The sequence below is a fragment of the Lissotriton vulgaris genome, unplaced genomic scaffold (assembly GCF_964263255.1).
Source record: "Lissotriton vulgaris unplaced genomic scaffold, aLisVul1.2 SCAFFOLD_1765, whole genome shotgun sequence".
NCBI classification, from domain to species: Eukaryota; Metazoa; Chordata; class Amphibia; order Caudata; family Salamandridae; genus Lissotriton; species Lissotriton vulgaris.
The window spans coordinates 355,134-371,772 of NW_028243646.1; the positions used below are offsets into that span (position 1 = coordinate 355,134).

At 46.1% G+C, this 16,639-nt stretch overlaps 1 protein-coding gene across 1 annotated transcript in view; it reads right to left on the reverse strand.

Annotated features, from left to right (window-relative positions):
• Nucleotides 1–16,639, reverse strand: part of LOC147668273 (voltage-gated delayed rectifier potassium channel KCNH4-like) — a 95,610-nt gene that overhangs the window by 7,503 nt on the left and 71,468 nt on the right. Inside the window, exons 6-9 of the mRNA XM_086948645.1 lie at nt 15,613–15,827; nt 6,779–6,817; nt 2,863–3,230; nt 1,869–1,978 (exon numbers count right to left, since the gene is read on the reverse strand). Of these exons, the coding sequence (XP_086804771.1) occupies nt 1,869–1,978; nt 2,863–3,230; nt 6,779–6,817; nt 15,613–15,827 (732 nt within the window). The remainder of the gene's footprint in view (nt 1–1,868; nt 1,979–2,862; nt 3,231–6,778; nt 6,818–15,612; nt 15,828–16,639) is intronic.

Genomic DNA, 16,639 nt, shown 5'->3' on the forward strand with positions numbered 1-16,639 from the left:
ATAATGCATCATTTCCCTGGTTACCCATTCCTGCTGCTCAGGCAGTATGAATGTGATGTGTATGTGGAGTGTTAGAATGCTTGATGAGGGAGTGGAATGCTGCAGTGCCTGTGGAGTGGAGGGAGAGGCAGTTGGAGTGTGTGGGCAGCAGCAAGGATGCTGCTCCTGGTGGGGCTCAACTTCATATCTTCTACTTACCATCTAAACCTGATCTGTAACTAACCTTAATAAACCTCTTACCTACAACCTACTTCACGGCTATCTCCAGACTTCCTTTGTATTGTAACACAGTTCCCCCCCAGTTGCTGCCCATTTTAGGTCCTCTTTTGCTGTTTTGTCTTTTTTAATAAGAATAATTTTAATCTGACATTTCTTTCTGTCTGGTTTTTCTCGCTCGTGCAATTTCTTTTCAGATCCTTTTATCTGGTTGTACAGTTTTACTTCACATTTCACTTATTTATTTGCTTCTCTCTCTTATGCTTCACTTTCCTCGCTCTGCCCCATTTGTGGCATCTTCTATTTCTGTGCATCGCATTTCTTTTCTATCATCCTCATGTTTTTCCCCCATACCCTTCCTCCTTATGTCCCACATTGCAAATCTTCGATGGGTATGAAATCAGTCTCTCTTGAGAATCTCAATGTGCTGAGCATGTGTTGTGTGTAGTGAGGAATAGAGATGAATGAGCAAGTGACGATTTACACACTGACTGACCTGCTTCAGCCAGGCGCGTCCAGGGCTTGGTGGACAAGGCTGCCGCCCAGCCTACCCTTATCAAAAGGGAGCTTTACCAACATCCACAATGTCAGCCCCTTTTTTAGGTCGAGCCTGAGCCGGCGTGCATGTGCTGCTCTGCGAGACTTATTGTAGAGGAGTAACAAATAGAAGCCCCGCATACTCTCCGCCCATGTTTGCCATTGGCTTGTGTCATTGTCTGTCCTAAATGCTGGCTTCTGATTCATCAATAGGCTTGTTAGTCCCTCCTTAGTACAGCCTCCTCTTCATTTGTCACCTCACAAGGCGACTTGCCCCTTTACTTTGAGTGTTACACAGTACTTTTTATTTAGACTGTGAGCACTATTTTCTTTAATGAGGTTCTCCTACTGCCTTCTCTACTCCGCCCCCTCCCGTTGTCCGTGCCTTCTCCTCCCCTCCCTCTGCCTGCACTCTCGTTGTCCATGCCTTCTCGCCCCCGCCTGCCCGTTGTCCATGATGACAACCATTTGCAATGCAATAGGTCTTGCGTTAATGTCAGACCTATTGGATTGCAAATGCTTGATTCCAGATCTGGTCAGTGTTAGGGAGCATCTAGCAGTGGCAAAGCTGAGACGGCAAGCTCTTCCCACTGTTCTATGATTCCGGATACCAGGACTGCGATCATTTCTGGTCTAGCCAGCGGTAGGTGCGGTGCAGCAGTCAAAGCTGATCCAGAGGAGTTGGTGTGAAATTTGGTGCCAAATGCAATGTAGCATAACGTTGAATAACAGTCCAAATGATGCTGTCTGGTGATAATCTGCGGCTTGGTTCCATTCAACTTAAAAGCTATGAACTCAAACAGCTAACACAGTATAATATAGCAAAGGTGGCGTGCTGGCCTCAAATTTCATGTAAAAGAGCAGAAGCGGCTGTGGTTAACAGAGGATGCAGGGCACCAGTCCTGGGCTTTCATCCAGTAACCTTACATGTTGCAGGCAAAAGTCTGAGGAACATTGATCGTGGTACCCATCGTCTCTTGCTCCCATTGCATTGCGAAGCATTGGTAGGAGCAGTGGCATCTGAGGTGCATTATAGTGTGAAGCCTCAGCATAGCCACCCCCTCCACCTGCAGACCTTAGATGGATTGCCGATGAGCCTTAGCATGAAATCTTACCTGATGAGGGAGACTCCCTGTTGGGCGGTCGCACGTTCGATTGATCCACGTTGAAGTGAAATGTCTGTGACTCTGACGCTAAACCATCATCCTCAATTCCATCGACAACTCTAGAAAAAAGAGAGAAAGAAACAAGACCTTTGGTACTGTGGATATTTCTGTGTGAACCTTTGTAACGAGGGGTTACTCTTGTTGTCATCTGTTAGCCTCCTATGTGCCCACGGAATCCGAAGCCCAAAAATACAATAGCCATTGTATATGGGGGTGTATGTTCTGGGAAAGGATTGATAGTGCCTTGGGCAGCAAAACCATGAGGAGTGGAAATTCCTGAATTAAACTAAGCTTGTGTTTACTGGGGATTTAATCTTCCCCATCCTTTTTAAGTATAATATGACATGACAGACTAGGACTAACCATAAGCAAATCAACCTTAGGCCCACCACAAAAGGGACAGTTAAGCCTGAACTATTACCCTACGTTGCTTTGAATCTCCTAGGTGGAGGCCAGGTTCAATTGTCGGCAGTCTTGTCAAGGCATAAGGACAATGAGATCTGTACATCTCATGCACTCACATCAGTATTCCAAGAACACTGTAAGAGGGGAGCTTGAACACCTCAGGCACCGGACACAGCCTTTCCTGCATTTCTTAAGGCCCCTGTATATGGATCTTAGAGATCGCTACCCTGGTGCTGGAACCCTTGAGGATACGAATGTAGTGCACAATAGGGGCCCTGTTCAGTTGATTGGTTCTGGACAGGGAACCGTGATATACAACTGGACAGTGGAGTGGTGGTGACGTATGGAACTGGGAAACTGTGGAGTAAAGCAAAGACAAGTTATCCCAGATGGCAGGGACAATGGAGAAGGACAAACAGAATGGAGTGGCAGATGACAAACCAGACCAGCAAGGACTCCTATGCTGCAGCATTGTGGATAATGAGTCTGGTGTGTGAAGTTTACCTCTAACTGCAATTTGTCTCAATAATGGTATTACCTTGGACTGAGATCCGGAGGGCCAAATGTGTTCACCGCCGGGATGAGAAGCTTGGCTGGTTTCTTGGCATTGGTGGCTTCACTATCTGAGGACTTCTCTTCCTTCCTGCACTGAGGTGAGGGACTGCGGCCCCTGTTGCCGCGAGCAGGAGAGCGGCAGGTACGTCTCAGGGCATAGAACTGACGCAGGTCGTCTCCTAGCAGGCTGCTAAGAGACCCCCGTCGCACCGGGCTGTTCAGGTTGGGCAGCAGTAGCTTCCGGCGGGTGATAGTAGCTGGTGAATGGTGGAAAAACTCATCCGGTTCATCTTCGTCCTCAAGTATAGAAGGAAGGTTCTTCTCTGGGGCAGCTCCACTCTCCGGGCGGGGCTGGAAGAAGAATATTGTTACTTCCAACTCACCTTCGTGCATGTATTTCATCAGCAGATAATCTGAGCCCTTTCATCAAGAGATTTCAAGATTGTTCCCCAAATATGGGCATGATACATCTTCAATGCACAATGCAGACTTCTAGACATTAACATGCAACATAATTAGTTGGGTCAAGCTCTGCGTCAGCCAACTCTCATAATGACCTCGGCTCGTACCCACCTCTTCTTAAGAGAGTGGCTTGGCCATGTGGTGGCATGTGGATCCCTACAAAGTCTCCATCTTTAATAAGATTGTGATTATTGGCCATGAAGTAGGAGACATGGCAGCATATTTACAAGGGGATATCACCACCAGAATGTCACTTTTAGTAACATTCTGGTGGCAATAGCCCCTTCTCTTTATTTACAAAGCGGCGTAATGCCACTTAACGTGGTTTAACTCCGCCTTGTAAATAAAGCACTTTTCACTCTTCACTTATCGTGAAAGGGGCGTGCAATGGGTGTTGCAGTGGGCGTTCTGCTGCAACACCAATTGCTTTTTGACACGGACCCAAATTTAATAGGATATGGCAGCGCCAAAAACTAAGGCCAGGTAAAACCTGGTCTTAGGATGGCTATACAAGAAGAAACTATTATTTACTACTCATAGTTTGCTCTCTAGAAACAGCAAATTGCCTTTAAAGATTGTTGATGTCCAGGAAGGTGTCCCTTCCTCCACATTAGCAATCACCCCGGCAACACAGGCACCCTTGTAACATGGCATAAGGGTGGCTGTGCTGGCGCTAGGCAGCTTTTTTAGCACCAGAGCAAGGGAAACGCAGGGGTGCAATGTATATTGGTATACCTGCGCTTAAAAAATGTTGGAGCGTGGCATTACCAATTTTGGTGCAACACCGCGCAGCGACATTTCATTGTAAATGTTCCCCATGATGTGACCAACTGCATCCTAGCTTTACTAGCCTTTAAAATTCACGGTTCTGCACACGATCTCCTGATGGTCCAATAGACCAATATATTTTAAGCATATTGATGTACTGTAGTTAACATAAAGAAATAATTTATATAGTAATAATAATTGCAACACTTTTAATGTGTGACTTTTTAATACACTTATATTTTTTTGCTGTGTTTCAAATACGTGTAGCCTCTTGTTAAGCATCTTTCATTTAAATAAAATCAATAATACAGTAAAAAAAAATCAGATGCGGTACATGCCGAACTGGAGTCAACAATAATACTGAAGAGGAAAACGCTCCACCATCTTCCACCTTTAGGCGATGCATGAACCTACAGCCCACAGTGCAGCGACAGGAACACATGCTCCATAGACATGGCCCTGTAAAAGAGTAGATTTCTCAGGAATCTCTGCTCCGGTGAGGTTATGCCTATTCAAAACCCTGGGCTTTTATCACAGGGTCGTTTTCCAGTGTCTTCCGCTGATTAACTATATACTTAGATGTTTGTGAGCTACAAATCTCCCAGAATACTTTGTTCTGCGGCCAACTTTGTCTCTGCCGAAGTCTTGCAGAGCAAAAGAGCGATGGGGGAGGGTTGCTTTTTATCCTGTCTGTACGGCTTCAGCCTGCAGGGGCGGCTCTAGGCTCATGGCGGCCCTGGAAAGGGAGCGTTGGTAGGGGGACCCGGAAGAGGGGGTCCGGGCGGGACGGAGCCCCTCAGAGATCGGGAAGGTGTTTGGAAGTGGAACAGAGCCAGAGGCCGCCAAATCCCTGCCAGGGGCCGCCGCGCAAATATGTATCCATCCTCAGAGGATTATTATATTAAGGATATATGTTGGTGTGGTGGCCCCTGGGGTTTTGTGGCCCTGTGCAGGTGCACAGCTTGCACATGCCTGCAGCCTGGATTCATCTGCCCCAGCTACTAGGAATTTCGTCAACTGTAAAAGACCTGTCTCTTCAAACTCTAATTTGTATTGGCCACAAGCATCCCTCCAGTACGGGAAACAGCCTTTGCAACAAAGGCGGAAGCCTGCATGCCTTTACCACTCAGGCTGTACCACACATGCAACACTACCACGAAAGTCTTTACCAAGCAAAATTTTACAGCAAATATGCCCTACCACGCATGCCAATATAACGAATTTCATAGGAAAGTTTTAAAGGTAAGTATGTGTTAGTTATTATTTATTGTAAGTGTTTTTTACACACACACACACACCCATGGGAACGTATTTTTTTAAAGTGGGTAACAGTGTATGGCTTGTAGGAATTTGCAGGGTTTAGGTTAGGTTTGGGGTTTTGGATGGTAAGTGAATTTTTAGGGTTTAGGGTGGCTATGGGTTTTTGTGTGGCAAGAGAATCTTTAATGCTGAGGTTGGGTTTGGTTTTTTGGGTGGTAAGGGAAATTTTAGGGAGGGTTTGTGGTTTTGGGTGGTGAGGGAAGTTTTAGGGTTTAATGTGGGTTTGGGGTTTTGGGTAGCAAGAGAAATTGGGGGTTTAGGGTGGGTTAGGTTTTTTTGGGTGCTAAGGGGTTTTAGGATTTACAGTGGGTATGGGTTTTTGGGCGGCAAGGTTATTTTCAGGGTTTAGGGTGGGCATGGGTTTTTGGGTGGTAAGGGTATTTTTAGGGTTTAGAGCAATTATGGGTTTTTAGGTAGCAATGTTATTAGGGTTTAGGGTGGGTGTGGGTTTTTGGATGGTAAATTGATTTTTAGGGTTTAGGGTGGGTATGGGGGTTTAGGTGGCAAAGGAATTTTTAGGGATTACGATGGGTTTGGGGTTTTGTGTGGGGGACAAACATTTTTAGGATTTAGGGTTTAGGGTGGATATGGGTTTTTGGGTGGTAAGAGGTGGTTAGGGTTCAGGGTTGGTATGGGTTTTTGGGTGGTAAGGGTGTGTGTCTATATATCCACCAAAACAGGAACCAATTTCGAACCGAGACCACAGGAGGCTTGTAAATTGCTGCTCTTTATTCAAAAACGGCATCTTGCTAGCAGGCGCACACCGTGCAAACATGTCCCAAACAAATCAAACGTCGGACGCGTTCTGAGAATGTCATCTCTTCTCGGCGGCATGCATTCATGATGGAAACAAAAGCGCTCTTCCTTGCGCACTCATATAATGCCTGTCTCTCGCTCTGGTATATATATCAAAATATACATTTTCTAGAAAAAAACAATATATGCAAATATAATTTTGCCATTATGGTTACCTTGTAAGTTTTTACCTTGTATATGCCTTTACCAAACATGTTTTAACAATGCAAATTTTGTTGTAAAGGAATGTGTGGTAAAGGCATATAGGTGGTAAAGACTTGCATGGTACTGTCGCGGTCGTTGTATTGACGGGTTGAAAAGCCATGCGTGGTAATGACTTGCGTGGTTCCGTCATACATCCCTCCAGTATGTCCTTTTAAAGTCTTAAAAAAGGACAAGGTCTACTTCAGTTAGCTTTCTCCTTGAGTCCTCTCCATTTGTATCCATTCATAGTGTACACGATTGACCCCTTAAAAGCACATTTCTTCCCATTTAAGATTGAGAAAGTATGAAGCAGCACAGAATAAGGGATATTAGAGAAACAAAGAATTTACCTGAGACAGCCGGGGCGATCTGGCGAAACGTAAATATCCCTGAGAAAAACATAAACATAAACACCTTAAGTCAAATTTTAAAGTGCCGGCCAACATTATAGTTGTCTCTCTGAAAATATATGTCAACTTGAGAAAAAGCCAGATTAGCCTAATGCAAACCAGAGCATTACCACCTGCAGCCTGTCTGACTTAATACAGTTCCTACTTAAGTCTCCTAGTAGAAAGACGATTAACCTTCCCTCCCAACCTAATATTATAGTCTCTTTAGGTTACTCAAACCTGTTAGTAAACCTCCGATATTTAGCAAATTACAATAATCACGTATGTAGACCATTTTTGTTGGCAGTTTATTAGACACATTTGTTTTTGCCTAAGTGTTTGTTTTTCCTTGTCTTGTTTTGGTAGCATCTGTTACTCTCTCCTGCCTTACATTTTCCTTCTTTTTGGCACAAATCAGGAAACCTTCTCGTAAGCCGCAAACAAACCAGCCACCAAAGTTTTGACACAGAGACTGTGTAGAATCATTCTAATGTATATCCCAAAGTTCAGGGCGTGTTATCTGTAGCAATGAAATTCCACCAAAACTCTAAATGACCAACCTGATCGCCCATTTAGACATTCAGATTTCTTATGAATCATTCAGAATTCCCAATGACTTTATTTACAATTTTATTTGTACAGTGTTTTAGTGGGAAGTTCATTAATGACTCTAAATCCAAATTTCTGGTCAATTTTGCACACTCGCCAGTCTTCTTGCGTGCCAGCACTCTTCACACTGGGATTTTCACCTTCAGAATCACCCAATCGTAGTTAGATCTAAGAAGTTCTCAAGGTGTCTCGCACTTTACATAAGTTGTTTAAGATATTGTCCCTAGTGTTGTTGGTGGGTCCGAATCAGCTCTTCCTGAGATTTGGACCCATAGAAACAACGGTGTGAGAAGTCCGAACAATGAAAATTAGATTCCAGCCATGCAGGACTCAATGTCTCTGAGTACGCCGTTATGATTTTGTGTGTTCTTATGCTGTCCGGGATATGCCGGGCCAACCTTTTGGGCTAACGGACTCTTTTCTTCTTATACCAATTCCAAGATAAATTGCCCTGAAGACTGGACGTCAATTTCTGTATGTGGTGATTTATGACCAGCTCATCAAGTTATTCACAATATCTAGGAATTTGACTTGCTGAACAAGATTTTGATCTTGGCCCTATCACGGTTGAGGCCCTATTGTTAGAGACTTGCATGTTTTGCCCGGGGTAGCGCAGAGTTGCTAGTGATGGTTGCATGGCAGTATTCCTGAGAGGGTGCATGGGATGGCAGTGATTGATGGGACTGCTCTCACCTCTTGTACCAATCACGTTCCAGTCCCCAGCAGACCCCTGACAGCCAACACCAGCAGAATGAAGATTGGCCCCTGGGGCCTTCCTGTCTGCACTGCCATAGCTTCTTCTTAGCTGTAGCAGCTGACCCAATCTGACAGCACAATATAAGCAACATTGCCTCATGTGCCAATGACGTATGCGACAATGCAATATATACTAAAACGGCAGAGAGCGATAATGCAGTAGTATTCAGAGATGAAACGATAAGCGATAGGTCAAGAAAAAAGGAAATAAAATGCATACCAGTGCAATAACAAAAAAACTCAACACTGTCCAAAAACACAGTGATTTGCAGCAATGCATTATTTACGAAAGCTCTAGACTGGAACAATTTGTAAGCACTTTAAGAGACATGGCAATGCAATAACCCGCGTCAGCAGCCTGGCGAGTATGCTAAGATTGGCTCGGTCAGCAGGCATGGGACTGTAATGCCGGGCACTTAAGTGAAAGCCACAGTCAAGGCTTTAACTCTGCTGCCTCAGCATCCCATATTTCCAAAGTAAGTGGGAAGGGGGTGGCAGAGGGCAGGGAGAAGAGTGGGAAGGGGGAAGTGGGACTGTGACAAGGAGGAGCAGGTGTGGTCATGGGAAAGGCGGGACGGTGAATGGTGTGAGGGAAAGCGCTGCCTAGACCTCAGTGTGGGTTCCAGTTCGAAGAAGAGGTGGGATTTGGGTCCAGGGGGTGTGATGGGGAAGAGCAGGAACAGCCTTTCTTACACCACCAGGAGTTGCTGCAGGAGTCAATTGCTAATGCCATTGTCACAGTGTTATAAGAGTAAGGGGTGTAGCCTTGGACAGTTTTGCGGAATACAACTAATCTAAAACCATTTAAGCTGTTGTTTTTACATAGAGAATTTTGTTAAAAAAAGCAAATCTATGACATGGGAGATAGGGCCCTTGGGGGATTTTGACCCTATCAGCAGTCTCAGAAAGGGCATTATTGCCGCTACATATTAGCCTTCTTGGCGATACTTGCCTACATAATGTGTTGATGTGTAACAATGCAATAAAATGTACGCCAGTGCTTAACTTGTAAACAAATAAGTGGTCTTGCGCTGTCAATGATATAACCAACACAACTACTAACCATCACACTCCTACAAGTGTGACAATTCCTACTTTTCTAGGTCCCCAAAGCTATAAGAATGGCTGGGGAGACAGGTAGTAGCCATATTTTATATTTAAATATATATATTAAATTAATAAACAGTTGTTATGCTCATCTGTAAGTTAGATGGACAGTGCCTTATGGCAGACTATCATAAACACCAATGTTGAAAATTAAGTGCCAGTGTGGAGCACCAGAAACCACCGGTTCAAATTAAGTACTGAATGTAACAATTACGTCTTGTTGAGACACACACACACAGACTAATAACCTCAATGTTCTAATTGTATTGTATTGTATGTTGAATTTACATAGCGCTTATCACCCAGGGGTCTCTAAGCGCTTGTCTTGGGAACCCGTCCTGGCTTTTCCCTGTGAGATAGCCCCTACAGGGCATCCCCAAGGTAAAAGCCAGGTATCCCGCCGCGGGGGGCCGTTGTGGAGATTAAGCAAGCTTAATGCCCAGAGTTGCAGAGTGTGAACCCATGATTAGGTCAGGCACCGAAGCGAGAATTATCGAGTCCGTGGACATTTGAGCTCAAGACCCTGTAGCGTCGGGAATTGAACCCTGGTCCCGGGTCTGACCTCTGCTTCAGGGTCTGCCTGCTCTAACCAGTGAGCCACACTTCTCTAATGCATATTGGGTTTGCGGGGAGGGCTTTGCGAGGGGGGCGGTAAATATTTTCCCAGTCGGTTATTCTTATGCCTGCATTGCTCCAGTGTCTCACAGCTAAAGTCCCTTTTCCATTTTGTCAGTTGTTCAGTTTGAGTGGGTCCAAGCTTTATGTTACTGTAACACATCAACCTTCACTGGATTGAGGCTTTGGGGTTCATCCAGTAGAGCCATCAAGCGGGCCGGCAACGTGTTTATCTAACCCAGTAAATATCCTCCATGGGACAATTTATCAGGACATTCTCTACCTTGCTTTAGAATTTGAATTTGAAATTTGGTGGAATGTTCCAGTAGTAAAAGAGACCTACAGATTCAGGATGTGCTACCATAAGAAAAACACAAAAGTCTTTTCCAGCACAGTTACATGACTTATTGGGAAAATATGAACTGTAGTGTTGATTGATTGCCTTGAGTGTATCTAAGTTAATGAGTCTATTCGTCAGCTCACCATTTCTGGGCTGCAATTATGCTGTATAAGCCTTGAAATTGGGACCTAGCAACATAAAGCGCTATAGTTTCACTTAATTAGGAACTCTGGGTCTCATTACGATGGTGGTGGGACCGCCAATGTCAGGCTGTTGGTGGCAGTCCCACCGTCATTGGACCCTGCAGGACCGCTCGCCGCATTATGATGGCGGTCGGATGGAGGGCAGGCGGAGAGACTGATCGCCACGCATCCGACGTCGTACCATGGCTGGGACAGCAATCTCTACAAAAGTGGTGGTGCCTGCTCAGGCACCGCCGTAGAGATTACAATGTCCCTTTCCGCCAGCCGTTTCATGGTGGTTAACCCGCCATGAAAAGGCAGGCTGAAAGTGACTTTGGGGCCCTTACCTCCTGACCCTCCAATATGGGCCAGTGGGCCACCATATCCCTGCACCATGTGGCAGGAACCATGGGATGCGCACCACATAGTGCAGGGATATGTTGGATGTGTATGTTATGTACTGCGGCGTGTGCTGCAGCCCGCAGCACACGCGGCAATACAAAGTATACACATTGCGACCACATTGTAATGCGGACAGCGGGACCGCTGACTACTAATCGGGCGGTCCTGCTTCCACCATGGTGCCGGTTGGACATAAGTCCAACAGGCATCGTAATGAGGCCCTCTGTAGCATGTCAAAGGTGCCAATAATGTAAAAACACCTCTTACTAAAAACAGAAGCTGGACTAGTATGTCCAGGGATACTTTCCTGCATACCCTGCCTTGGTATATACTCAAAACAGACTTTGTAGATAAGCAAAGAAATATATTTTAAGCCCACAATTAATGTAAGTAAACCCACTAATACACTCTAGCCTTAATCCGTGCTTCCAATTAAACCAGAAAGGTATAGTAACTACATAAATAGTGTACTAATTGGTAGACCACATTGAAACAGTACCAATGTCACATACAAGGGGCAATAAGCAGACAAATTAACTGCACTGTGTCTCGACATGAAACAACACATAGAAGTGAACAGGTGACAATATTAAGTACAGGCAATAACCTTCGTTATGTGTTTATAAATGCACACACATGCGAATCCATGAAAATGGCAAATTCTTTTAAGCCGGCGATAATAGTGTGTTTTGGTGTCGACGGTGTTTCGAACTCTTTGGAAATGTTGAGTTCTTTGCAGGACAATGAGGTAACAGGGACACCTATGTGGGGAACCAAGGAATGGTTAATGAAGGAAGGGAATTCCTATTTTTGGTACACTAGAGTAACGGGGATATTACCTTATTAGCGGGCAGTTACGAGGTTGTGATTGGATGAAGGAACCTGTGGGTATGATAGATAAAGGTATTTAGTGCATTGTTGAAGAAGGCGAACAATGGAATGGGCTTGAGTTATCTAAGAACTCACCAGGATGTGTAAGAGTTTCAGTGACACCCAAATTGTGATAGATAGGGCATATTCTCTGTTCTTACAATTAAATGCATAAATGCATATACATATATTTATTTTGCAAACTGCAGGCCTGGCCTTGACTAGCTGATGCAGTAGTTATTTTTTTTACTTGAAGCTTGTGGCACAAAAATAAAAGAAGGGAGGAGGAGCCAAGATGGCGACCGGAGCGGACCTGTAGGCTCCCGGCTCCGCCAGTCCGTTTCTGCCGTGCCTACATCCTGCTCCTCAATCCTGACGACTTCGACGGCAGCGTGTGTGTGACACGACGCTGAGCACGACGGTGCCCTCCCGGCCCCCGGACCTGCCCGGCAGCCGGAGAAATCGGCTCCTGACTCCCGGCTCTGGACCTCGTATCAGCGAGCTCCCCCTCCCGTGTCTCCTGACCCTGCTGCCGGCCGGAGTGCTCCGCTGGCACACACGGCAGTGTACTTGGCGCTGGCCCCGAGAGGCGCGACTTGAGACTAGTCACCGGAGACGCTGAGACGCGGGCGGAAAGGGGACGGTACTCACGGTGCTGCGGACCTCCACTACAGCGGAGCTTTTGTTTGAGGTGGCTGATGCGAGGGTGTGACGGACATTTTGGATTGCACTTTGTCTGCGGACCCCATGCCTCGCTACCTGATACTGCCGAGAGGAGTGTAGCTGACCCGCATTGCTTTGGGGCACGGAGTGTCCTCCAAGGTCAGTGAAACGAGGGGGTGCGCTGGCTCTACTCTACACCTGGTGCCCGGGGTGGACCCTGATTGAGTTGGCCGGGTGTGCCGCCATGTCTTGTGGGGACCTAAGCCCCTCCGCGTCGAGGTCCAGTGTCGCCTTGGCTACAGGAGAACCCGTGCCACTGGAGATCCCCCGGGGGCACAAGAACGGAGGTCTACAGTCCGGTATTTCTCTCGGCGCAGTCTTTTCAGCTCTGTGCGATCTCCGCTTAGAGGTGCGACATTGCACTCGGGAACTGGGCGACGAGCTGGACCGAATGACACCATTGTTGAGCTGGGGCATCGGTGGCTCTGAACTGCACGGCGACCGCCTACCATTGTCTGCAGCGTGTGAAGCGCCGGTGATCCCCCCGGTAAGCGGCACATCTGAACTCCCTGAATATCCTGCGGACGCCCAGGACTACCTGACTGACGGCTACCCTCAAAATACTTTGTTTCTCCTCCAGGAGTGGAGTGATACATTGTGGCCAGACTCTCTATTGTGGAAACCCCGAGAACTGCTTGCACCGTCCTGGCTGCCTTTTCTTTCTGCGCGGCGCTTTTTGCCTCTCCAGACTGAAACGCTGAGTATGCCTGGTGTGTTTAGAGAACATTCTGCTGCAATGGCCGGACTTTCTGCTGACTCATCGTGGCCATTTTGTGTCACCGCTTTGTTGATCCCTGCCCTCTCGCCATTTTGCTTTCTTGTTTTGTGGTGGGCGGGCCTCGCTTGGACAGCGCGACGGTGGGACAGTCCGCGTTCAGGACAGGGTTAGGTTGCATTTCCTGATATTGGCTGCTGGGCGGGCGGGTCGGGATTTCGGACTGTATTTGGTTTCCAGTCTGCGTGTTCGCCGCTGAATCATGCTTCGCTCCTACATTGCTTCAATTTCTGCAGTCTATTCTGATTACGGGGGGGCGAATGCTGTACGACTGGCGGAGACCGGGTTGCCTGGAAATGAACCTCCTCCCTCCCTTCTTTCTCCCCTTTGAGAGTTGAGGATTAGGGTGTCCTTCTCTTCTTCTCTATGTCATAGGGCATGTTTTGTCTCCTTTGTGCTTTTTCTCTTTTCCCTTCTTTCTCTTCCTTCTTCTCGCTATATTTCGGGTTTATGGGGCGACAGACACACTGCTGGGGGGGGGGGGGCAGGCCGTAGCCTCCGCATGCGTGTAGGGTGGGGGGTTAGTAGGTAGAATATAGACTTATTTCTATGGTGCCTTCTTCTTTTTCTCTATTTTTTGGTTTTACTTTGGTCGGGGTCCGTGTCTAGTTCTACTAGGGGTTAGGGGGCGGCAGGGTTCGGGTGGCGTATGTGAGGGGTCTCTTATCTGACTCTGTGGATGGTTGCCTTCCTGCCCGGGGGGAACTCACTGACTGGCGGTCCTATCCTGTACATGTGTTGAAACTATGGTGTTGTTCCCCCTGCATGGATCCTTCTTTCTTTCTTTCCAACAGACTTGGTGAAGTACGACATGATACATTGCTTGCTTAAAAAACCTTAAAATTAACCTTCATTGATCCTGAGACGTGGTGTTCTGAAGTGCACAGTGTAATTGAATGCTCGCCTGTAAAGTGCTAATGCTATGTCGCCGTAACGCTGCTTTGGTGCTCAATGGTGTTCGTGGCCGGCCGAGAGGTTGTAGGCCCGTATTTGTTTGACTTTGAAGCACAATAAAGGTTTTCAAAAATTTTAAAAAAAAATAAATAAATAAAAGAAGGAAAACGAATAATGACACCACCTAAACGTGCCGGCAATATGCTTGTGATAAAAATTCAAATAGAAAAATAATAATCACAGCATATGATTTTACTTCTTCTTAGAACAGGCATAGAAATCCATTTTAGTATGAAAACACCTCTCTGGAAAATATGATTCTGATTGCTGCAAAGAAGAGACTATTGGCTTTGAATAAATGTACTCTGAAGACATAGCTTGAATACACATGACGGACTAAAACTAACAAAGGACAAAGATAGGAAGAAACAAACACTGGCACAGGCAGAGCATTGGGCAGCCAGCCCTGGCCCTGAAGTGCAGTTATTTTCAGCTGGATGTGCACATATAATTTTTAAAAAGTCATCACCCACAGTGCAAGAGAGTCAATAGTTGAAGTGGACTGAGGCATTGTCCAATACCCTATGCTGAGTTAGGTAGAAGCAAAACAGGAATGATAGTTATACTAGCCAGTGATAGAGAGAGATGACCAGAAGCCACTATGTACGTGTGTAATATTACAGGGATTTTCTTGATTACATGATGCCTGGGAAACAACTCAAGCTTTCTCCAGGCCAGACCTAAACATACAAAGGTAACAAAAGTGCACGAATTGAATAATTGGGAGCCAAAATGGTCTGATCAAACAGAATCAGCTATAAAAATGCTGAGCACAGACAGGAAGAGAGTCAAACGTTGAACAATAGAAGTGTGAAGTGCAAAGTGGAGAAGTGTGGCTCAATGGTTAGAGCGGCAGACCCTGATGCAGAGGTCTAGCCCAGGACCAGGGTTCAATTCCCCGCCTCGGCGGGTCTTGGGCTCAAAATTCCACGGACCTGATAATTCTCGCCTCGGTGCCTATTCTAATCATAGGGTCCCACTCTGCAACTCTGGGCAATAGCTTGCTTAATCTCCACAACGGCCCACACAATGCTAAGGATGCCTGGCCTTCCCTCTGGGGGTGCCCAGGAGTGGACGCCTCACAGGGAAAGCCAGGACGGGTTCCACAGCGGTATTCATACAAGTGCATTGAGGCCCTTGTGGGTGAGTAGTGCGCTATACAAGTATCAATTTACATTTACATTATATCAGAAGAGGCTAGATAAGGGCTGTAAGAAAAGGAGGAAGGGGATCGGATATTGAAGGAACGTAGCAAACCAAAACATTATCTCAAATTTATGATCAAAGCTTCTACATTTCTAATGCCCCCCTTGTATATGATAATAACACTATCGAGTGAAATGATAATTTTTCTAAAAATATAGTTAAGAAAAAAATAAATAACAGAAGAAAAAAGTTAATTACAATGATAATAATATTATTACTTATATTGATAAGACAAATTTTATCAGCTGGTCCTTACTTCAGTCTCGCTGCCTTCGCGGAGGTTGAAAGTGAGATCGCGGTGAATGTCGGCCACAAACTTGCTGGAGTACTCGGGGTAGAGCTCCAGGACCTCAAACATGCCTCGCAGGCTGATGTGCTGTAGGTCGCAGTACGTCAGCGCCTTTACGTCGGCATTGGTTTTAATCACCTGGTCTTTGTTGGGCAGGTCAGCACCTATCAGGTCCCCCTTGCCTGCAAGAATCATAACATATCACACTGATGCCAAGAGGTTCCAGGTTAGAAAGGGACAGCGAGAACCTTGCATCACATTCCAAGGGCATGTCCCATCTCCTGCCTATTCACAGCACCAACACCAACTACTTGGGGCTAGGTTGAGTAATATTTCATTCTAACATCAGAAACAGGTCACAATCATAATTTTTCACATGATGACATTTTAAAACAGTTAATTTCTCCGAAAATTCTCCTGCCTGAAAAAAATCACCTTTACATTTTTATCAGCAAAATAAATTGAAAAAAACGTATTACAGAGAGAAGCAATATGGTCTACCGGCTAAGTTGGTGCACTTGGCCTCCACAGACCATGGTTCTCAGACTGGAATCAGCACGGGACAGACACATGTATTGGTTCTCAGTGACGTTGCAGGTTAAATGTAATGTAAAATATAACTTATGTAATTTGGTAAAAAACACTACTGTAGGCAGTAGCGGCTGCTACAAAACTAATGTGGGGGGCGGGGTATTAGGGGAATAATCATTTTATTTTAAAGTGCTTGTCTTGCCAGCGATGCTGACGTTGCCCGCCGCTTCAGTGCTTCTCTCCTTCCGGCAGTCACTGGGGCATAAAGCACAGGCTTCCCACCCAATCCAGATGCTGCTCTCATGCTATACCAAGAATGAGCGCAGCGTGGGGATTGGCCTGAGCAGGCTGGTCTGACGCTCGCTCAGGCACAGTGAGCCTGCAGCTTTTCTCCAACCTGGCTGTCAACATAGCTGGGTTGGAGAAACCTAAGTGCGCATGTCTGTATGGCTGCTCTAAAACA